At 46.5% G+C, this 23,826-nt stretch overlaps 1 protein-coding gene across 1 annotated transcript in view; it reads right to left on the bottom strand.

Annotated features, from left to right (window-relative positions):
• Nucleotides 1–23,826, bottom strand: part of NKAIN3 (sodium/potassium transporting ATPase interacting 3) — a 733,696-nt gene that overhangs the window by 39,247 nt on the left and 670,623 nt on the right. The window contains exon 5 of the mRNA XM_089685299.1: nucleotides 21,787–21,847. Coding sequence (XP_089541425.1) covers nucleotides 21,787–21,847 — 61 coding nt within the window. The remainder of the gene's footprint in view (nucleotides 1–21,786; nucleotides 21,848–23,826) is intronic.

The raw sequence follows: 23,826 nt of genomic DNA, 5'->3' as shown, positions 1-23,826 counted from the left end.
CGAGCATGCTATGGGCCATTTGTGCCAAGGAATGCGAGGGACTCCCTGCCTCCATCTCCACAGCATACTGCCACGGTGCGTCTGGGTCCTCTGTCTCCTCCTCCTCCTCCTCTACCAGATGCTCCTGCTCCTCCACTCCTGTCCGCTGAGTGGAAAAACCACCCATTTCACTCAATAATTCCTGAGCACAAATGTCCTCCTCTACCTCCTCCTCTTCTTCCTGTCCTGCCCCCACAGGGGTCATGTGGCGTTGAGATCTGTGCGCCACGTCTACCGCACCCTGACCAGCCATTGTTAACAGCATTTGTTCAAGGACGTGCAACAGAGGAATGACGTCATTCATCCCATAGTCCTGCCGACTCACGAATAGCGTGGCCTCCTCAAAGGGCCTGAGCAAGCGGCAGGTGTCACGCATGAGCTGCCAATGGCTGACATCGAAGTTACACAGGGGAGTACCTTTATCCGCTTGTAACATCAGGAAATCGGTGATGGCCTTTCGCTGCTCGTAAAGGCGGTCTAACATGTGTAGGGTTGAATTCCACCTTGTTGCAACGTCGCAGATCAGGCGATGATGTGGAATTCCGTTCTGCCGCTGCAGCTCAAGGAGGGTGTGCTTTGCGGTGTAGGAATGGCTGAAATGCATGCAAAGTTTACGTGACATTTTAAGGATGTCTTGCAGTGGGATGGTGGATTTTAGGAACCGCTTGACAACCAGATTGAACACGTGAGCCATGCATGGCGCATGGCACAACCTTCCTTGACGCAGAGCAGACACCATGTTCTTTCCGTTGTCGGTCAACATGGTTCCGATTTTCAGTTTGCGCGGAGACAGCCATCTGTCGATTTCTCTGTTCATTACACTGAGAAGTTCCTCCCCTGTGTGACTACGTTCGCCTGGACCTGGCAGCAGCATGAGGAGGTGGTATAGGGGCCCATGGCAGATTAGGGGCCTGGCAGCAGCTATAGGAGGCCCGTAATCTGCCAGCACCCTATGTCAAAAAATTCAACACACCAGCAGTGTGAGGAGACCTGAAAGTGGCACATGGCATGAGAGACTGTGGACCTGGCAGCAGCATGAGGAGGCGGTATAGGGGCCCATGGCAGATTAGGGGCCTGGCAGCAGCTATGGGAGGCCCGTAATCTGCCAGCACCCTATGTCAAAAAATTCAACACACCAGCAGTGTGAGGAGACCTGAAAGTGGCACATGGCATGAGAGACTGTGGACCTGGCAGCAGCATGAGGAGGCGGTATAGGGGCCCATGGCAGATTAGGGGCCTGGCAGCAGCTATGGGAGGCCCGTAATCTGCCAGCACCCTATGTCAAAAAATTCAACACACCAGCAGTGCGTGAGGAGACCTGAAAGTGGCACATGGCAGAGTGTGGCGATGGAGACAGCAGCAATGGGAGGCCGTACAGGGACCCATGACAGACTCTGGACCTGGCAGCAGCATGAGGAGGCGGTATATAGGGGCCCATGGCAGATTAGGGGCCTGGCAGCAGCTATGGGAGGCCCGTAATCTGCCAGCACCCTATGTCAAAAAATTCAACACACCAGCAGTGTGAGGAGACCTGAAAGTGGCACATGGCATGAGAGACTGTGGACCTGGCAGCAGCATGAGGAGGCGGTATAGGGGCCCATGGCAGATTAGGGGCCTGGCAGCAGCTATGGGAGGCCCGTAATCTGCCAGCACCCTATGTCAAAAAGTTCAACACACCAGCAGTGTGTGAGGAGACCTGAAAGTGGCACATGGCAGAGTGTGGCGATGGAGACAGCAGCAATGGGAGGCCGCCAGGGACCCATGACAGACTCTGGACCTGGCAGCAGCATGAGGAGGCGGTATATAGGGGCCCATGGCAGATTAGGGGCCTGGCAGCAGCTATAGGAGGCCCGTAATCTGCCAGCACCCTATGTCAAAAAATTCAACACACCAGCAGTGTGAGGAGACCTGAAAGTGGCACATGGCATGAGAGACTGTGGACCTGGCAGCAGCATGAGGAGGCGGTATAGGGGCCCATGGCAGATTAGGGGCCTGGCAGCAGCTATGGGAGGCCCGTAATCTGCCAGCACCCTATGTCAAAAAATTCAACACACCAGCAGTGTGTGAGGAGACCTGAAAGTGGCACATGGCAGAGTGTGGCGATGGAGACAGCAGCAATGGGAGGCCGTACAGGGACCCATGACAGACTCTGGACCTGGCAGCAGCATGAGGAGGCGGTATATAGGGGCCCATGGCAGATTAGGGGCCTGGCAGCAGCTATGGGAGGCCCGTAATCTGCCAGCACCCTATGTCAAAAAATTCAACACACCAGCAGTGTGAGGAGACCTGAAAGTGGCACATGGCATGAGAGACTGTGGACCTGGCAGCAGCATGAGGAGGCGGTATAGGGGCCCATGGCAGATTAGGGGCCTGGCAGCAGCTATGGGAGGCCCGTAATCTGCCAGCACCCTATGTCAAAAAATTCAACACACCAGCAGTGTGTGAGGAGACCTGAAAGTGGCACATGGCAGAGTGTGGCGATGGAGACAGCAGCAATGGGAGGCCGTACAGGGACCCATGACAGACTCTGGACCTGGCAGCAGCATGAGGAGGCGGTATATAGGGGCCCATGGCAGATTAGGGGCCTGGCAGCAGCTATGGGAGGCCCGTAATCTGCCAGCACCCTATGTCAAAAAATTCAACACACCAGCAGTGTGAGGAGACCTGAAAGTGGCACATGGCATGAGAGACTGTGGACCTGGCAGCAGCATGAGGAGGCGGTATAGGGGCCCATGGCAGATTAGGGGCCTGGCAGCAGCTATGGGAGGCCCGTAATCTGCCAGCACCCTATGTCAAAAAATTCAACACACCAGCAGTGTGTGAGGAGACCTGAAAGTGGCACATGGCAGAGTGTGGCGATGGAGACAGCAGCAATGGGAGGCCGTACAGGGACCCATGACAGACTCTGGACCTGGCAGCAGCATGAGGAGGCGGTATATAGGGGCCCATGGCAGATTAGGGGCCTGGCAGCAGCTATGGGAGGCCCGTAATCTGCCAGCACCCTATGTCAAAAAATTCAACACACCAGCAGTGTGAGGAGACCTGAAAGTGGCACATGGCATGAGAGACTGTGGACCTGGCAGCAGCATGAGGAGGCGGTATAGGGGCCCATGGCAGATTAGGGGCCTGGCAGCAGCTATGGGAGGCCCGTAATCTGCCAGCACCCTATGTCAAAAAATTCAACACACCAGCAGTGTGTGAGGAGACCTGAAAGTGGCACATGGCAGAGTGTGGCGATGGAGACAGCAGCAATGGGCGGCCGTACAGGGACCCATGACAGACTCTGGACCTGGCAGCAGCATGAGGAGGCGGTATATAGGGGCCCATGGCAGATTAGGGGCCTGGCAGCAGCTATGGGAGGCCCGTAATCTGCCAGCACCCTATGTCAAAAAATTCAACACACCAGCAGTGTGAGGAGACCTGAAAGTGGCACATGGCATGAGAGACTGTGGACCTGGCAGCAGCATGAGGAGGCGGTATAGGGGCCCATGGCAGATTAGGGGCCTGGCAGCAGCTATGGGAGGCCCGTAATCTGCCAGCACCCTATGTCAAAAAATTCAACACACCAGCAGTGTGTGAGGAGACCTGAAAGTGGCACATGGCAGAGTGTGGCGATGGAGACAGCAGCAATGGGAGGCCGTACAGGGACCCATGAGAGACTCTGGACTTGGCAGCAGCATGAGGAGGCGGTATATAGGGGCCCATGGCAGATTAGGGGCCTGGCAGCAGCTATGGGAGGCCCGTAATCTGCCAGCACCCTATGTCAAAAAATTCAACACACCAGCAGTGTGAGGAGACCTGAAAGTGGCACATGGCATGAGAGACTGTGGACCTGGCAGCAGCATGAGGAGGCGGTATAGGGGCCCATGGCAGATTAGGGGCCTGGCAGCAGCTATGGGAGGCCCGTAATCTGCCAGCACCCTATGTCAAAAAATTCAACACACCAGCAGTGTGTGAGGAGACCTGAAAGTGGCACATGGCAGAGTGTGGCGATGGAGACAGCAGCAATGGGAGGCCGTACAGGGACCCATGACAGACTCTGGACCTGGCAGCAGCATGAGGAGGCGGCATATAGGGGCCCATGGCAGATTAGGGGCCTGGCAGCAGCTATGGGAGGCCCGTAATCTGCCAGCACCCTATGTCAAAAAATTCAACACACCAGCAGTGTGAGGAGACCTGAAAGTGGCACATGGCATGAGAGACTGTGGACCTGGCAGCAGCATGAGGAGGCGGTATAGGGGCCCATGGCAGATTAGGGGCCTGGCAGCAGCTATGGGAGGCCCGTAATCTGCCAGCACCCTATGTCAAAAAATTCAACACACCAGCAGTGTGTGAGGAGACCTGAAAGTGGCACATGGCAGAGTGTGGCGATGGAGACAACCCACCGACTGTTTTGCTCGCTGCCAAGCTGCCACCCTCTTCTCCTGATGATGCGGAAGCAATAGCCTGATGACGACGAGGCTGCCAAGTGCGATCAGCCTCATCATCATCAATTAGGGTCTCCGCCTCACTACTAGCCCCCTCGGCTGCGTGTGGGTCAGGAGACAGACCTGTCTCTACACCGGCTACCGAGCCACTCTCCTCGCCACTACTTCTTCGCCTGGCTGCTGAAGAGGCGGATGTCTCCCCCCGTTCCTGACCGCCCTCTGTTAGCTCTTCCTCACTGTACTGGATGACACCGGGAGCACTAGCCTCTGGCTGCGAATAGTGCTGCCTCGACCCCTTCCTCTGCTGCCACGTCTGCTCGCTCCTAAAACATTGCCTCCTCTGCCACTCCTCTGCATGTTGTCTGACATACTCTTTAATTAAACGATTCTGTGTCCCTGAGTAACAATTCTGTGGCCCTAAGTAACGGTTCTGTGGCCCTCAGTAACAGTTCTGTGTCCCTGAGTAACAATTCTGTGTCTGTGCGAGTAACAATTCTGTGGCCCTAAGTAACAGTTCTGTGGCCCTCAGTAACAATTCTGTGGCCCTAAGTAACGGTTCTGTGGCCCTCAGTAACAATTCTGTGTCCCTGTGTAACAATTCTGTGTCTGTGCGAGTAACAATTCTGTGGCCCTAAGTAACAGTTCTGTGGCCCTCAGTAACAGTTCTGTGTCCCTGAGTAACAATTCTGTGTCTGTGCGAGTAACAATTCTGTGGCCCTAAGTAACAGTTCTGTGGCCCTCAGTAACAATTCTGTGGCCCTAAGTAACGGTTCTGTGGCCCTCAGTAACAATTCTGTGTCCCTGTGTAACAATTCTGTGTCTGTGCGAGTAACAATTCTGTGGCCCTAAGTAACAGTTCTGTGGCCCTCAGTAACAGTTCTGTGGCCCTCAGTAACAGTTCTGTGTCTGTGCGAGTAACAATTCTGTGGCCCTAAGTAACAGTTCTGTGGCCCTCAGTAACAGTTCTGTGTCCCTGAGTAACAATTCTGTGTCTGTGCGAGTAACAATTCTGTGGCCCTAAGTAACAGTTCTGTGGCGCTCAGTAACAATTCTGTGGCCCTAAGTAACGGTTCTGTGGCCCTCAGTAACAATTCTGTGTCCCTGTGTAACAATTCTGTGTCTGTGCGAGTAACAATTCTGTGGCCCTAAGTAACAGTTCTGTGGCCCTCAGTAACAGTTCTGTGTCCCTCAGTAACAATTCTGTGTCCCTGAGTAACAATTCTGTGGCCCTAAGTAACAATTCTGTGTCCCTGTGTAACAATTCTGTGTCTGTGCGAGTAACAATTCTGTGGCCCTAAGTAACAGTTCTGTGGCCCTCAGTAACAATTCTGTGTCCCTGAGTAACAATTCTGTGGCCCTAAGTAACGGTTCTGTGGCCCTCAGTAACAATTCTGTGTCCCTGTGTAACAATTCTGTGTCTGTGCGAGTAACAATTCTGTGGCCCTAAGTAACAGTTCTGTGGCCCTCAGTAACAATTCTGTGTCCCTGAGTAACAATTCTGTGGCCCTAAGTAACGGTTCTGTGGCCCTCAGTAACAATTCTGTGTCCCTGTGTAACAATTCTGTGTCTGTGCGAGTAACAATTCTGTGGCCCTAAGTAACAGTTCTATGGCCCTCAGTAACAATTCTGTGGCCCTAAGTAACGGTTCTGTGGCCCTCAGTAACAATTCTGTGTCCCTGTGTAACAATTCTGTGTCTGTGCGAGTAACAATTCTGTGGCCCTAAGTAACAGTTCTGTGTCCCTGAGTAACAATTCTGTGTCTGTGCGAGTAACAATTCTGTGGCCCTAAGTAACAGTTCTGTGGCCCTCAGTAACAATTCTGTGTCCCTGAGTAACAATTCTGTGGCCCTAAGTAACGGTTCTGTGGCCCTAAGTAACGGTTCTGTGGCCCTCAGTAACAATTCTGTGTCCCTGTGTAACAATTCTGTGTCTGTGCGAGTAACAATTCTGTGGCCCTAAGTAACGGTTCTGTGGCCCTCAGTAACAGTTCTGTGTCCCTGAGTAACAATTCTGTGTCTGTGCGAGTAACAATTCTGTGGCCCTAAGTAACAGTTCTGTGGCCCTCAGTAACAGTTCTGTGTCCCTGAGTAACAATTCTGTGTCTGTGCGAGTAACAATTCTGTGGCCCTAAGTAACAGTTCTGTGGCCCTCAGTAACAATTCTGTGGCCCTAAGTAACGGTTCTGTGGCCCTCAGTAACAATTCTGTGTCCCTGTGTAACAATTCTGTGTCTGTGCGAGTAACAATTCTGTGGCCCTAAGTAACAGTTCTGTGGCCCTCAGTAACAGTTCTGTGTCCCTGAGTAACAATTCTGTGTCTGTGCGAGTAACAATTCTGTGGCCCTAAGTAACAGTTCTGTGGCCCTCAGTAACAATTCTGTGTCCCTGAGTAACAATTCTGTGGCCCTAAGTAACGGTTCTGTGGCCCTCAGTAACAATTCTGTGTCCCTGTGTAACAATTCTGTGTCTGTGCGAGTAACAATTCTGTGGCCCTAAGTAACGGTTCTGTGGCCCTCAGTAACAATTCTGTGTCCCTGAGTAACAATTCTGTGTCTGTGCGAGTAACAATTCTGTGGCCCTAAGTAACAGTTCTGTGGCCCTCAGTAACAATTCTGTGTCTGTCCCTGAGTAACAATTCTGTGGCCCTAACTAAAGTTTCTGTGGCCCTAAGTAACAATTCTCTGGCACTCAGTAACAATTCTGTCTGTCCCTGAGTAACAATTCTGTGGCCCTAATAACGTTTCTGTGGCCCTAAGTAACAATTCTCTGGCACTCAGTAACAATTCTGTCTGTCCCTGAGTAAGAATTCTGTGGCCCTAACTAGCGTTTCTTTGTCCCTAAGTAACGATTCTGTGGCCCTCACTAACAATTCTGTGTCCCTGAGTAATGGTTCTCTGTCCCTAAGTAACGTTTCTCTGTCCCCAAGTGTCGTTTCTGTGGCCCTAACTCTGTCCCTAATACAGAGCGGTCTGCCTCTGTTCAATGACTGCAGGCAAATGAAGAATTCCAAAATGGCCGCTATTTATAGCTCGACCATTACACAGTGCTGGCTGGCTGGCTGCTGATTGGCTGATGCGATCACATGTCATTGAGGAATGCATTATGGGTCAGCGCGCCTTGTCTGCGTGCCTTCCCAGACATCCCCGCTCCGTCGCCGCACATGTCCGCCGCCATTTTCGGAAAAATTTCGATTCGCGCGTCCGAAGTAGGCTATTTTTCGGATTCGGCGCGAATCGAAATTTTTCCGATATTCGACTCGAATTCCACTTCGGCTACTTCGATTCGCTCATCTCTACTTATATTCCATGTACCCAACTATTGTCGCATATTACATTTGTTCCCAAAGGAAATGTAACATAAGATATTGCACCTTGCTGAATTTCTCATAAAACAATAAAAAACCTATTGCAATAGGAGTACATCTATGTGGACTGTTCCACCTGCTTAAGGATCTAGCAAAACCAATGATTAATTCACATATTCCTATCAATATATTGTATTATACTTGACTGCATGTGTACCTCATCCCTATTATGAACACAAAAAAGAAACAAACCTGATGGGACTTTACTGGTACATAAAGCAGACAACCTCATGTTATACATAAAACCTGTTTATTGAAATACATCTTCCAAACACATTGCATAAAAACAGTGCTTGGCTAGTGAGCCCAAAAGAATCACAGCATATTGTTCTTTGGCATCAATATCCTCCAGAGATCGACGCGTTTCACTTATTAGCTTCTTCAGGACCCCAAAACTGGAGGCAGAGAAATCAGATGCCCTAAATTATGTTATGTAACACTGTATTTATTTGACTAATCTATATGTATGCACATCTTCCAGTTAGGGCCTCTGATTTCTCTGCCTCCATTTTTGGGGTCCTGAAGAAGATAATAAGCAAAACATGTTGACCTCTGGAGGATATTAAAAAGAAAATTATACAAACAGACTTAAATAAATACACCCAAAGTCCAAAAAGTCTGTTTGTATAATTTTCTTTTTATGTTGGTACTTCAGGGGAAAGATTGTGAAACAACTTAATTGGTTTTTTTTATTAAGGTGGGTGCGTGCTGTTCCATATTTATTCTCTCTGGAGGATATTGATGCCACAGAACAGTATGCTGTGATTATTTTAGGCTCACTAGTCAAGTACTGTATTTATACAATGTGTTTGGAAGATTTATTTCAATAAACAGGTTTTATGCACAACATGAGATTGTCTGCTTTATTTACCAGTAAAGTCCATCAGGTTTGTTTCTTTTTTGTCACCTACTCCTATCACATGGCATAACTGGTGCAGTGGCTCCACTATTTCTTACTGCCTCCTGTGTCATCTGCCTGCACATTAGATTATTAATGAACATTATCACAGAGATGAACTCCCCCTTGTTAGCCACCTAAAAACTTCCCAGTTCATTTTTTATTGCTAGTACAATGATAGATTGACATCACTGTGTTATGAATTAGAGACCCAACTGGGTCATAATATTGAACCTCCCACTTACATTCTGATAACTATTCTGCAGTGGATTGTGGGAAAATAATATAAAGATTGATTTCATGCACATATACGGGCACATATACAGGCAATGTTTGGCTATTTAGTGAATAGATAAAGTAAACAGACTAAATTTTGTTTTTCTTATATATGCCTTACCTGGAATTTTGTTCAAATATTATATGTGTTTTAAAAAAAAAGCTTCTAGTTGTAGATGAAAACATTAAAAAAACTTTAAAGATTATTTATTTATCAATTATGTGTTTTAAAAACAAGGCATTCAGCTCTTTGATTTATGGTAAGAAACCATTGTATTCTGTCGTGTGCATCTTTTTTTTCATCTTTTACAGCAATATTAAAAGTATATTGCCTTTTAAATTCATTTCCTTAAAATGGAAATGTACTGTTTAGTATTCCATAGGAAATTACTTTTAGATTATTTTTGTAATATCTTGCAAGCTTCCTGTGTGATTGGGTATACATAAATTATGTACTTATGCTGTTCATTTTATTCATTCCAGATAAAGCAGCAGATAATGAAAGACAAAGATGAGCTTTTTTCTTGGGACATTAAAACAATATTGTTAATACTACTACTAGCTAGCTTATTATTTTTTTTATTACCAAATACATTTAAATACTACTAACGTTATTGCTATTATTATCATGATCAGTGGCATCACTATTTTGTTGGAAATAACTTAGTGACAATTAATGCAATAAAATGAGTTTCAAAAAAAGATTTCTCTATAATCAAAAGTATGACTGATTTCCATTTTATATGTGATTGGTTGAAATGCTAATTTGTGAAGCATAGGTGTATTACAAAGTACGTAAGGCTATAGCTATCAAACCTGCTTTGATTCCCAATAGCCAAGTAAAAAAAATACTTTTGTCAAAACCCAGAATTTAAAGAATATGCGTTCTGACAGGGGGACTCTCTCCCCCCCCCCCCCACCAGAACACACTTAGCAGCGCTCATATCCATTGGCTGCGAGTGCTGATCGAATACCAATCGGCACATACATTTTTAGACCGCTCATTTGTTTGGTTGGCTTTTATCGGACAGACTGCTATACATATGGGCTGAATTTCGGCCGGTTTTGTTGAACTGGCCAATACGGCCTAGGTGTACCAGACTTAAGTTCAATAAACTAGACATGATGAAGTGGATGTGTCTCTCTTCTGTATTATTTATCTGTTTAAAATTGACCAGCATGAGATCAACTCTATACTCTCTGGCTAAATGGAATACATATGAAACATTCAAATATGACATATTATACACATATTTTATACATATTGCTGAATAAACTAAATAAAACAAACAAAACAATATAAATGTATAAAAAGCACATGTTAAAAATAAAATACATTAGTTCCATGGTGCACTCATTTTAATTAATGTAGCTATTTTTAAAATCTTCTTAACCAGAGCCCCAGAGTTTCTAAACTTAAAGTAGAATGATAGGCAAAACCTTTTTTTTTTTTTATTTTGGATAGAGTAAGGGAGGGTAATAACCCCTGTCAGTTTATTTTTTTGCCATCTGTGTCAATGGGGAAATTTACCTGCACTTCCTGTTCCTTAGCCAAACGAAGAGGTCTTTGCAAATTAAGGGAATTCCTTAATTCCAAGTGTCTGCATCTGAAAATTTCCCCTTTATTACTTTTTGGCGGACAACCAAAAATGAGTGATTTTCATTTACTTTTGATGATAATGATAAACAGGACAACAAGAGAGGGTGAATTTTGCTAAAGGGGCCACAGACTACAATAAAAACTGACAGGTGTTCTAATCCATCTCCACTCTATCCAAAACTGAAAAAAAGAAATGTTACCTTTAGTTTAAAGCTTTAAAGCTGAACTGAACTCAGAAAGTGAAGATTTGCTACAAACTTTCGGAAATGTATGTTGTGCCTAAGCAGTACCCCCCAAAAAATGCACATTTTTCTTGAATTCCTTCTGAAAGATAGTAAGAAAGATAATTTCTAGTGTGTGGGTATAAGAGCCAAGCCACAGCTACTTTTGACTGTAGATATTCAGAGATTCAGGATGAAAGTCACTATTATGCTGCTCACTGTTCTCCTTGCTGGAGGCACTGACATAAGGAAGCCAGGCCTTACATCTACCATGGTGGCTGCCACCACACAGAGGCACAGTTCAGAACACAGCATGGTAAGTCAGTAATAGGGAAAGTCAGGATCAACTACAGGAGGATTACAGGCCATACTGATGACTTAACCTCTGCCCTCTGTCTGCTTTTTTAGGCACGGATTCTAGAGTTCAGTTCCTCTTTACATAAAATTTCAATAAAACAACCATTTTATATTTAACTCTGCAAAGCAGGCACCCTAATGTGGCACATAGTGTGTGTCAGAAGGCTACCTGTGCTCTACTTACTGTGACAACTGTTTACCTTGGCAAAGACACTAGGCTCTCTGTCAGGGATCCCCTCGATCCCTGCCGCGATGGTCCCGGTGCAGGCGCACTGCTCCGCCCTGTACACGGGCACTAGGTCCGGGCCGGCCTGCTCCCTTGTACCTTACCGTCCTCTACGTTACCGACTCGGCCTGTCTGACTTCGCACTTGCTCAGCCATCCATCCATCCCATCAGGGTCACCCGACCTCCTCACATCTGGCTCTCCCTGGTTGGAGCCCCTGGCGAACACCCCTACCACTGGCAGGTGTGCTCAGTAGTGGCGACCTGGTCTCGGGGTACTACAAGTCCATCCCCACCATCAGGGGCCCTGGTGAACAAGTACCCTGGGGCTTAGACTCCGCGCTCTGGGCACGCCTGACCAGTGGAGTGCTAGTGGTGCCGCTCGGCGGTCCCTCACAGTACCAGAAGGCCATGACTGAGCCTCGAGGAGGACCCTCCCCGATGGAGGAGGCTTGCAGGCACCTGGCTACCCTGACGCAAGCAGTAAACTCTTTGCAGGACAGATGTTTGCAGATTGAGAATCGGTTTCAGGCCTGCACCATATCTGCCCCTGTTTCACAGGCCCCGGCTCCTGCACCTCCGGTCGCAGCAGCCCACGAGCCGGCTCCTGGGCCTTCCACATCACTCCCTATGGCGGAACCCCGAGTACCCTTACCTGAGCGCTTCCACGGGGATCGCACATGCTTTCGGTCATTCCGTGACTCCTGTCTGCTCTACTTTGAACTGCAACCACGGACCTTTTTGACAGAATCGGTGAAAGTGGGGTTTGTTATCTCCCTGTTGCAGGGTGAACCCCAAGACTGGGCCCACCGACTAAGGGGAAATAATGATCCCCATCTGGTTACGGTTGACAACTTCTTTAACGCTATGGCCATCTTATACGATGACCCACAACGGGCGGCCTCGACCGAGGCCACATTATACGCACTCCGACAAGGTCGGCGAGCGGCTGAGGAATACGCCTCTGACTTTAGGCGCTGGATGGGAGACACTCGCTGGAACGAGTTCGCACTTTTGCACCAGTTCCGTATGGGCCTATCTGAGGCTCTGAAAGACGAGCTCGCCCGGGTGGAGGTGCCCGAGACATTAGAGGACTTGATTGCACTCACCATTAAAATTGACCGTAGGCTACGGGAGCGCAGATTGGAGAGGTCTGGTCAGGGTCGCGGAAATACCTGGGGGTCATTCCAAGGATCCAGTCAACATACTAGGCCAAACATCCAGAACCTGCCATCTGAAGATGCTCCCGAACCCATGCAGCTAGGCCTGGCACGGCCTAAACTACCGCCAGAGGAACGCCAGCGCAGACGCTCCCAGAATCTGTGTCTCTACTGCGGTGAAGCTGGTCACATGGTACGTTCCTGCCCGCAGAAACTGAGTAAGTTCACCTCATCTTCTTTATCTATTGGCAATATGAATCCGTCCCAATACTTAGTTGTTCCCCTCTCCTTTCAGCTTTCAGAAAGGACCGTGGAGGTGACGGCCATAGTTGATTCGGGGGCATGCAGCTGTTTTGTGGATATCAATTTTGCTCACCAGCAGGGTAACCCCCTCCGTCCAAAGGAGAAGGGGTTTCACATCTTTTTGGCTGATGGGTCCCGGATAAAGTCAGGGGTGGTTAACCAGGAGACCCCTTCCATTGTGACTTCCATTGCCGGTCAGCACCGGGAACTCCTCCTCTTGGATGCTATTGCATCACCCCTTTTCCCAGTCATTCTGGGGCTCCCATGGTTGCGGGCCCATAACCCCCAAATTGACTGGGAGACTGGGGTTGTCTCGTTCCCTTCCCCATACTGTCGGGAACTGTGTCGAACTTCGGGCCCGGAGGTCCCCCAGGTCCTCCTGTGCTCTGAAGGGGATGCCAGCCTAAAACAAGTGATTCCTGATGCCTATCATAAGTTTCTTGATGTGTTCAGTGAACGGGGAGCAGATGCTCTACCCCCCCACCGCCCATATGACTGTCCTATTGATCTGTTACCCGGTTCTGAAATTCCTTTCGGGCGAATTTTTCCCCTTTCTGAGCTAGAATTAGGGGCCCTGAAGGATTATATTGAGGACAGCCTCCGGAAGGGATTCATCCATCCTTCCACTTCCCCAGCAGGTGCAGGGATCTTCTTTGTAGAAAAGAAGGACAAGACTTTGAGGCCATGTATTGACTATTGGGAGCTGAATAGGGTCACAATTAAAAATCGTTACCCATTACCACTGGTACCTGAATTATTCCAGAGCTTAAAAGCTGCTGTAGTATTTACCAAGCTGGACTTAAGGGGAGCCTACAACTTGGTTCGCATAAGGGAGGGGGATGAGTGGAAGACGGCCTTCCGCACCCGTTTCGGCCATTTCGAATACCTGGTCATGCCTTTTGGGTTGTGCAATGCGCCGACCACCTTCCAGCACTTTGTAAACGACATCTTTAGGGACTTCCTGGACATCTTTGTCATCGTCTACTTAGACGACATTTTGATTTTCTCATCCTCCCTGGAGGAGCACAGGGTACATGTAACAAAGGTGTTGGGGCGGTTGCGGCAGCATGGGTTGTACGCTAAAGCAGAGAAATGTTGCTTTGAACAGGCTAGCGTTACATTTCTGGGTCTGATTATCTCCACCACGGGGGTCGCAATGGACCCTCAGAAGGTCTCTGCAATCCTAGATTGGCCTGAACCCACGGACAGGAAAAGCGTCCAATGTTTTATTGGGTTCGCAAACTTCTACCGGAAGTTCATCAAGAACTTCTCGGGTCTGGTCTCCCCCATCACTCAGTTAACCAAGCTTGGGACGCGATTCAGATGGACGCCAGAGGCACAGGAAGCTTTTGAAGCACTAAAGAAGTTATTTACCTCGGCACCCATTCTGGGTCATCCCGACGCCTCCCTGCCCTACATCTTAGAAGTAGATGCGTCAGAAAACGCGGTTGGCTCCATCCTTTCCCAGCGAAAGGGCGCCAAGGAATTACTTCACCCAGTAGCATTCTTCTCACGGAAACTTACCCCTGCGGAGAGGAACTACGACATTGGGGATCGAGAGCTACTGGCTATCAAGACCGCATTAGAAGAATGGAGGTACCTGCTGGAAGGTGCCTCCCATCCCATCCTGATATTCACGGACCACAAGAACCTGGAATATCTGAGGACGGCCAAACGTCTGCGCCCACGACAAGCAAGATGGGCATTGTTTTTCTCGAGGTTCCAGTTCCACATCACTTACAGGCCGGGTTCAAAAAACACGAAGCCAGACGCGTTGTCGCGCATGTACGAGGACACCAAGGAGATCCCAGTACCTGACACTATTCTTCCTGCAGGAAACTTCTTGGCCCTCCAGACGAACCTTCGCTCCGAGATCCTGAGAGCGTCCACAGCGATGTCTACCTCCGATGGGGCGCCCCTCCAGAACAAGGGGGGACTCCTAAGGAGGGAGGACCGGATTGTGGTGCTGGAGGATGCCCGAACCTTAGTCTTGGGACATTGCCATGACCACCCGATGGCAGGACATTTTGGCCCGGTCAAGACCCTGGAACTTCTCCGACGTTCCTTCTGGTGGCCGGACATGGCCAAGGATTGTAAAAGTTACGTGGGCTCCTGTGCCATCTGCCAGCGGAACAAGCCTTCAAGAAATAAGGCGTGGGGCCTGCTACGTCCATTACCCATCCCTGAATGGCCCTGGCAGAAAATCTCTATGGACTTTATAGTCGAGCTTCCACCTTCACTGGACCACACAGCAATTCTCGTGGTCGTGGACCGCTTATCCAAGATGGCCCATTTCATTCCTTTACGGAAGACTCCATCAGCAGCCGAGACGGCGCAAGTTTTTATTCGAGAGGTCGTCAGACTGCATGGTTTTCCCGAAGATATCGTCTCGGACCGAGGGGTGCAGTTTACCTCGAGATTTTGGAGGGCATTGTGCAAAGCCCTGGATATCAAGCTATCCCTTTCCTCGGCATTTCACCCTCAGACCAATGGTCAGACCGAAAGGACCAATCAGACCCTAGAGCAATACCTGCGATGCTACACATCATTTTCTCAGGACGACTGGGTGCCACTTCTCCCTTTGGCGGAATTCGCGTACAACAACGCTTGCCATTCAGCAACTGGGCAGTCCCCGTTCTTCTCCAACTATGGGTTTCATCCTGTCTTCCTCCCGGATTTAGTCCCGGAATGCCCAATTCCAGCGACACAGGATGCACTAACCTTTTTCACTTCAAACAATAAAAAACTACAGGAAGCCATCCGTCAAGCCCAAGAAGACTACAAGAGGGCTTTTAATAGGAAGCGAAGAGGGGATCTGGTGTTGCAGCCCGGAGAGAAGGTTTGGCTGGCTACATCGAACTTGAAGATGCTCTGCCCGTCAAAAAAGTTGGGACCTAAATTTATAGGCCCTTTTTGCATCAAACGGATGGTCAATGAAGTGGCCTATGAACTTGTTCTCCCTGAGACACTCAAGATCCACCCTGTCTTCCACGTGTCCCTGTTGAAGCCGGTAGTCCCTGATGCCTTCCCGGAACGGGAATCCAGGCCCCCGGAGGCCGTAACAGTTGAAGAGGAAGAAGAATTCGAGGTGGAGGCAATCCTGAAGTGCCGACGAAGGGGGGGCCAGACCCAATTTCTCATCAAATGGAAGGGCTACGGCCCTGAGGACAATTCGTGGGAACCAGCCCGTAATGTCCATGCACCTAGACTTGTCCGGAGGTTTCTTTGTGATCACCCGTGGTGGAGAGATCGGGTGGGCATCTGGAGGTTGCCCGTAGGGGGGGGGGCAATGTCAGGGATCCCCTCAATCCCTGCCGCGATGGTCCCGGCGCAGGCGCACTGCTCCGCCCTGTACACGGGCACTAGGTCCGGGCCGGCCGGGGCGTTCGAGTTCGCGCATGCGCAGTAGAAGCCGCGGCCGCCCGCTGGGCACCAATGGCAGCGCAGGGCGGGATATTTAAAGGTCCCTGAGCTGTCATTTCGTTGCCTTCTGGTCTTACCTGCTTCCTGTGATTCTGTACCTGTGCCTTGTAAGTTTATTGACCCGGATTGTTCTTGACCTGCTCATTTCTCCTGCCCAGACCCTTGCTTTGCCTGACCTCTCTCCCTGGATGCCCCTCATTAGATTTGACCTCCTGTTGCTGACCTGGCGTGTGACCCGACGATTCTCTGCCTGCTCCCTTGTACCTTACCATCCTCTACGTTACCGACTCGGCCTGTCTGACTTCGCACTTGCTCAGCCATCCATCCATCCATCCCATCGGGGTCACCCGACCTCCTCACATCTGGCTCTCCCTGGTTGGAGCCCCTGGCGAACACCCCTACCACTGACAGGTGTGCTCAGTAGTGGCGACCTGGTCTCGGGGTACTACAAGTCCATCCCCACCATCAGGGGCCCTGGTGAACAAGTACCCTGGGGCTTAGACTCCGCGCTCTGGGCACGCCTGACCAGTGGAGTGCTAGTGGTGCCGCTCGGCGGTCCCTCACACTCTCATTACTTGTAGCAATAATCTTGGCTGCTTAGATTGACAACTGCGTAGTTCATAGCCCCTTTTACTGGGGAATGACTTCCTGCTAAAGTTAAATAATGCAGCACCTCTGATAATCCAGTGTGCCTAAGCTGATTCAAATACCAACTTTCAAATTCATTATTTGTAGCAGGGAAGGATTAGAATCTATTTTAAGTCTTTATTGCTGTCTGTAGCCTTGCTATGTAGATTTACGCTCTCTTTGTCCTTTGTCTTTGACCACTGAAAAGCCAAAATCTGATACCTGAATAAAAGGTGAGGGCTTATCTCTAAATAACTATGGTATAAACATATATGAGTAACTGAAGAGAATTCCCCTACTTTGTAGAGATATCCTCTCTTATCCTGCTGCATCTTCAGGACAAAGTGAATGGAAACCTCCCCCAAAAAAAACATAAAAAGGCAAAACAACTGTCTTCTCTCTCTCCAGAACTGGGCTATACTGTACAATATAGTAAAATTTAAGGTCAGCTCAGAGTACTAATTTACTTCAAAGTAGTTTTGTTTCTAACAGGAATTTCAAAACTGTCAGTCAGGACTCACTTGTAAAGTCTGGGCTCTAAAATAGTGTTTGCCAAACTATGGGTCAGGACCAAACTTTGAATGGGTCACCACTTGACTTTATTTCCAAACATGAAATCCAAATTGGTGAGGGATAGCACACTGACTATGAATGGCAGCACATACATGAATGGGGAGCTAGAACGTATGCGAGACGGGGAGGAAATTATCCAGACAGACTGTAAAGTGAAGAGACCCAGTGCTACCTGCAATGTCTACTACTGAAAGAATGTAACATTTAAAAGTATTTTATTGCTCATGGCTTTTCTAAAGCTTGCAGAAATGGAGAAGAGCTTCCACAATGTGTTCTTTGCTGGAAAGTTCTTAGTAATGAAAGCCTTAAATTTTACTTTTTTTAACAAAACACTCACAGCATGAAAACAAATCCAATTAATTATTTAATGGTAAGGCAGAAAGCTACAAAAAACTGTGTCTCAACCATGGAAGGGTAAGTCATTTAAGAGAAAATCAGCTTGTAGCACAGTAGGTGTAAGTAGTTAGCTAGCATCTTTTCAAAAATTAAGCACACTACAGTACATATCAAATGAGTATAATGTCATATATAGATCATCACAGCAGTATATACATAGAATCCGGACTATGCCCCAAATTAGCCCTACTAATGCTAGACAGAAAGTAGCTGACTATAGAAGGAACAGCAGACTCAAAGTACCAATGGGGATGGTAGAGTAACCTTTATTGGTATCCTGAGTCTGCTGTACCTTCAATGTTTTTTGTCTTGTGCTTTTGTAAATACTATGTCTGTGCTGGATGTTCTCCCAAATAATATCTTCTCTATGCTCGCTGCATTATTTGAACCTTAGTTGGCTGCTTTCTGTCTAGCATTAGTAGGGCTAATTTTGGACACAGTCTGGCTTATATTTATACAGTTGTGTCCAAAATTATTCAACCCCCACTGAAATTGAGTGTTTTGGCCAGTTTGACATTGCTTTTGATCATTCAGTCATCTTGCTTACATTTACATTAAAGAGGCACTTGTAGGTCAGACAAATATAACATAACAGTTATAATGAAATAACCACAAATGTCTTTTCTGTGCTCACAGCATTATCAGTTTTATTCAACCCCCAAGTGACATTCAATCTTAGTACTTAGTACAGCATCCTTTTACAGTTATAACAGCTTTTAAACGTGAAGCATAGCTTGACACAAGTGTCTTGCAGCGATCTACGGGTATCTTCGCCCATTCTTCATGGGCAAAGGCCTCCAGTTCAGTCACATTCTTAGGCTTGCGCACTGCAACTGCTTTCTTTAAGTCCCACCAGAGGTTCTCAATCGGATTTAAGTCTGGTGACTGCGATGGCCACTCCAAAATGTTCCAGCCTTTCCTCTGCAACCATGCTCTAGTGGACTTGGAGGTATGCTTGGGATCATTGTCCTGTTGAAAGGTCCAACGTCTCCCAAGCCTCAGGTGTGTGACGGACTGCATCACGTTTCCATCCAATATCTCCTGGTACTGAAGAGAATTCATGGTACCTTGCACACGCTGAAGCTTCCCTGTACCTGCAGAAGCAAAACAGCCCCAAAGCATGATTGACCCTCCACCATGCTTCACAGTAGGCAAGGTGTTCTTTTCATCATAGGCCTTGTTCTTCCTCCTCCAAACATAGCGTTGATCCATGGGCCCAAACAGTTCTAATTTTGTTTCATCAGTCCACAGAACACTATCCCACAACTTTTGTGGTTTGTCCACATGGCTTTTGGCATACTGCAGTCGACTCTTCTTATTCTTTGGAGACAGCAAGGGGGTACGCCTGGGAGTTCTGGCACGGAGGCCTTCATTACGCAGTGTGCGTCTTATTGTCTGGGCTGAAACTTCTGTACCCACATCTGACAAATCTTTTCTCAGTTCCTCAGCAGTCACACGGGGACTTCTCTCCACTCTACGCTTCAGGTAGCGCACAGCAGTCGAAGTCAGCATCTTCTTTCTGCCACGACCAGGTAGCGTTTCAACAGTGCCCTTTGCCTTGAATTTGCGAATGATGCTTCCTAAGGTGTCTCTTGGTATGTTTAACATCTTTGCAATCTTCTTATAGCCATTGCCCTTCCTGTGAAGAGAAATCACCTCTTCTCTTGTCTTCCTGGACCATTCTCTTGCCTTCACCATGTTTGTAACCACACCAGTAAATGTCTAGAAGGAGCTGAGTATCACAGTCATTTTAAAGCTGCCTAATTGGTGCTTATTATGCTTGATTGCTGCTCGGTGACATCCACAGGTGTTTTCAATACCTGATGGAAAGCACCTGTATGAACCTCTGTTCTTCAGAGTGGTAGTCTTTAAGGGGTTGAATAATTGTGGCAATGAAGAAACCACATAAGAACCATTTACTACTGTATTACATAAACAATTGATGTCATTTTAGTTGCATTTGGGTAGTTACAACGTCCTTGTAGGATTTGATTCTGAATACAATTCCAAATGTACACTATAGTCCCTAAACCCCTTTACAGCATTGGGGGTTGAATAATTTTGGACACAACTGTATGTTGCTATCTATATTTGACAATATACTTTTTTTTGGAGAAGTCTCTATTAGAATACAGCACCCCATCATTTGTGTTGCTTTAATTACTGTATTTCCTAGATGGGGTGTGCAAAACTCCTTTTACTTATAGTTAGCAAGCATCATACCACCAGTTTAGGTAACATTATTCTGCAGTGGTTCTAATGTGTAGTACCCCCACCTCATGATGTATTTCTAATACAGAATTGTCTTAACTACTGTGCCATGACATTCTGAAAAAAAATGATCTTCTGGGGGACAATTTTCTTCTTTGGGTCTTAATGTTTAAAGGTTTGATAACCCCAGCTCTAAGCTAATAGATGGTTATTACATCAATTTCATGGGGTGAAACTGATAGGAACATCTGTTATTGAACTAAGCCCTAATTGTGAATCATCATCTTTGGCAAATAGAAAATCTATACTGGACGAAGGTGCGTTTCCCTACGTACTATCTGGCCAATTGATGAATCTAAAATATATAACCTTTATTCAAATCTAAAAAATGTATGCTCAGCTGTAATTAATGCCTATTGGAGTGGATTGTACTGCACACAATATAACTGGATACCATTACAATTATTTACCTTACATCCAAATGATTAATAACACCAGACCAAATCAAATACCATACCGTTTTAGATGAAGTGACGGCAAACAAAGATGCACTGTAGTTTGAACATATGCCTATCAGCTTGAATATATAATCTCTGTTAAGGAAATGGAGTTACCCCATGGACAAATCTAATTAGGTAGTATAATCTATCTTCCTACAGATACGGGTACACTCATCCATGGGCTTACATGTCAGCCGCTCATGGATAAGCCCCATACGTCACCATATCCACCAAAAATACCTCACTGTCTTCAGGAATGCAAATGATGCACTCCTGAAGAAATGCAGTACAGACCTCTCCAAAAAAAGGGGAGGAGAGGAATAAATACCATGCGCATTCAAAACGTGCTCCCAAAGAAAGACCCAAAGAAAAAAAGAAACTCCACATGTTTCGCTCCAGAAAAAAAAGCTTCCTCGGGACTATAAAGAATTAAAATAGGTCATATAGTCATATATAATAGGTCAAATAGTGACTGGAAGTTGTGCTCAGCTACACATGGTGGCAAAATGGCCCCTATTGTTTGTTTTACCTCTATATATAGAGATGGTCATTAAAATGCCCCCCCCCCCCGCACAGGCTCAGTTCCTCAACAGACACCATCTTTTAGACAAAAAACTGCACATGCTTAGTACCTCAACAGGTGCCATCTTGTGGACAAAAAACAAAACCACAGCAGCACATCAGTCCTCAACACAGTAAACACTGCTGGTGCTCTCAAACACTGTTAATGCCCCACTAATTAAGGACCAAAATTACAGTTCATACCATTATATAGCATTTATGGAGAAAAATCAAACAAAAAGCACAGAATCCCTAATCACACAAAAAAGGAACTTCTGCTTTAATGTACACTTGTTTTGCCAGGACTTATTTAAGGTAATTGATCATAATATTTTTATTTCCATGTTTCATTTTATTACAGTCTATGTTCTATTTCATTAGTGATAGCATTAGTCAGTTTCAGCTCCAATTATGCCAATCAAACAGTCTGTATTTTTAGCAATTGGGTAGAACCTTAAGGAGCATTTAATAAACTTTCTCAATTGCATTTATTAGGTTTCAATTTCTCCTTTATGCTGCATTACACCCAAAAGAACTTTTCCTATTGTATTGCTTTGTCTTTAATTAACTATGGCAGGTCCTTCTTCTGTCAAGCACAAAGCCCAAAGATGAATACATTGGTACTTACAGCTGTCCTCTTCATCTGTGAAAACACTGATCACATAACAAGCGTACACAAAACCGATGAGCTGCACAGAGAAAGCAAAAGAGATCTCAGTTAATAGGTCAATTATGAAATGGAATTTAAAAACTAATGTCTCAGCATTGTTAATTTAAATCAGAAGGTATTATTAGCCCATTACACATTCTTATAAAAGGGAATCAATGGTGTTCCTTGGTAATAAACCTCTCTCATAATTTGGGAAAGTGGCTTTAGTTGAAGAGGTAACCTGCTTTCATTGCTGAGAATCCAATGTAATGAGTGCTGTATAGCTTTTAACTGGAGAATCCATACAGCGACAAACATATTAAATAACTCAAATACAGTAAATCATGTCAATGAACATTCAGTTAAAATTCCCTTATAAATATATGCATAAGCAATAGATGGCAGTTGCTGATTCTAAAAATTTCAGCAGGGTCAACCAATGATCAAGATGGCTATGGGCACTTAGAAAACTCAACAGATCATTCTTGGGTTAAAACCGTTATTGTCCAGCCTAAAATGCCCCTGTAATAAGCACTGGAGCAAAAAACATATGTACCTATGCAAGAATCTACGGAGAAATCTGGTGAAATACGGCTTTGCGCTTTTGCATGCACAATCTACACATCCAATGTCTATGGCCTGCTAAAACTCAGGGCAAATATTATGTAAAAGTACACAGTGCTTGGACAGGAGCAATAATCCTTATTCTTACATTTGTTTTGTAGTTAATCATGCACTTGTTACTTTAAAATAATTTTAAAGATATGCCTCATCGCAAACCACAACATTCTGGGTGTGATCAGGACTAAAATTAGAAATAAAAATAATTCCTTTTCTTTTTTTTATGCCTTTCATGCCTTGATTTTTATGTCTATTATGCCTTTATTCAGAAAGCGCAGCGCAACTTCTGCTACTGTGAAGCCGCAAGCTGTCACAGCCGGGTGCCCACACTGAAGATGCCGGCCCCGGGAATGCAGGACGGCCGGTGAAACGGGCTGCAGAGAGGGCACAGCGGGATCGAGAGACAGGTGAGTGGCTTTTTTTTTAAAAGTCAGCAGCTACAGTTTTTTTTACACATTGACTGGAACGCCGCTTTAAGTCTACAAGCGGTCTTGCTGACACACATTGTGCAGGCATGTCCTATGTTGAGAGGTTGTCAGGAATATACAGTAGTTCTAAGCACTAATGAGCAACCAATGCTGGAATGAGTGTATGTGAACAGAAAGTAGCTGAAAGTGATGCAAAAATTATGAAAAAAGGGAAAACACTGTAGTTTATGAAAATAAAAACATGACAATTGTTTATGATATACAGTGCTTTAGCAAACGATGTCAACCAAATAGTGTTTAGGTTTACTTTAAGGATGCATTGCATATATGGCATCGTGTAAATATGATTTTTTTTAGGAATATATAAATTCAAACAATACAGCCAAGTACAATTTCTAAAACCAGTATCTAAGAACGGGTTGGTTGCTGTGTGTTACTATACAAAATGCTGCACCTAGTGATTAAAGCAGCCAAAATACAAAAAAGAAAAATCAAATGTGGCCCCCTGGTCCTAAATTGGGGATACTAAGCAAATTTAGTTTTTGGCTGGGCAGTAGTTAACTCACTGAATGTACAGTTTCTTTATTTGGCTTTCACCTATTCTCAGTTGGGTTGTGCATTTCTCACTGTCATCAGTAGGTATCATTGATACTACAGGTCATAGTATGAGAGTGCACACACAGACAGAGTTATGAATATTCATGTTACTTTCAGACAGCCCAGTAGGAGTTTCATGGCCACTGGTGCATTCTGGGAGAGGATATATATATTTGGGGCAGGCCATGTGCCTTTTCTTGCCTCAGGCCAAGGCCTATGGAGGTGCTGCTGGAGAGAGCTTCGTGTTAGACCCAGAAACCTATCTGAGCCTACCTGCTTTGAAGTGGTCCTGAGGCTGTCCTGTCCGAGTTGGAGGAAGCCGAACCAAGGTGAGAAAATCCAGGGGAGGTCCCTTACTGGAGAGAGCAAGGAT

The sequence above is a fragment of the Staurois parvus genome, unplaced genomic scaffold (assembly GCF_062004578.1).
Source record: "Staurois parvus isolate SC_StPar_1 unplaced genomic scaffold, SC_StPar_1.0 ptg000371l, whole genome shotgun sequence".
Lineage (NCBI taxonomy): Eukaryota > Metazoa > Chordata > Amphibia > Anura > Ranidae > Staurois > Staurois parvus.
Note: the sequence above shows the minus strand (reverse complement) of the source record. Positions and strands in the feature narration are given on the sequence as shown.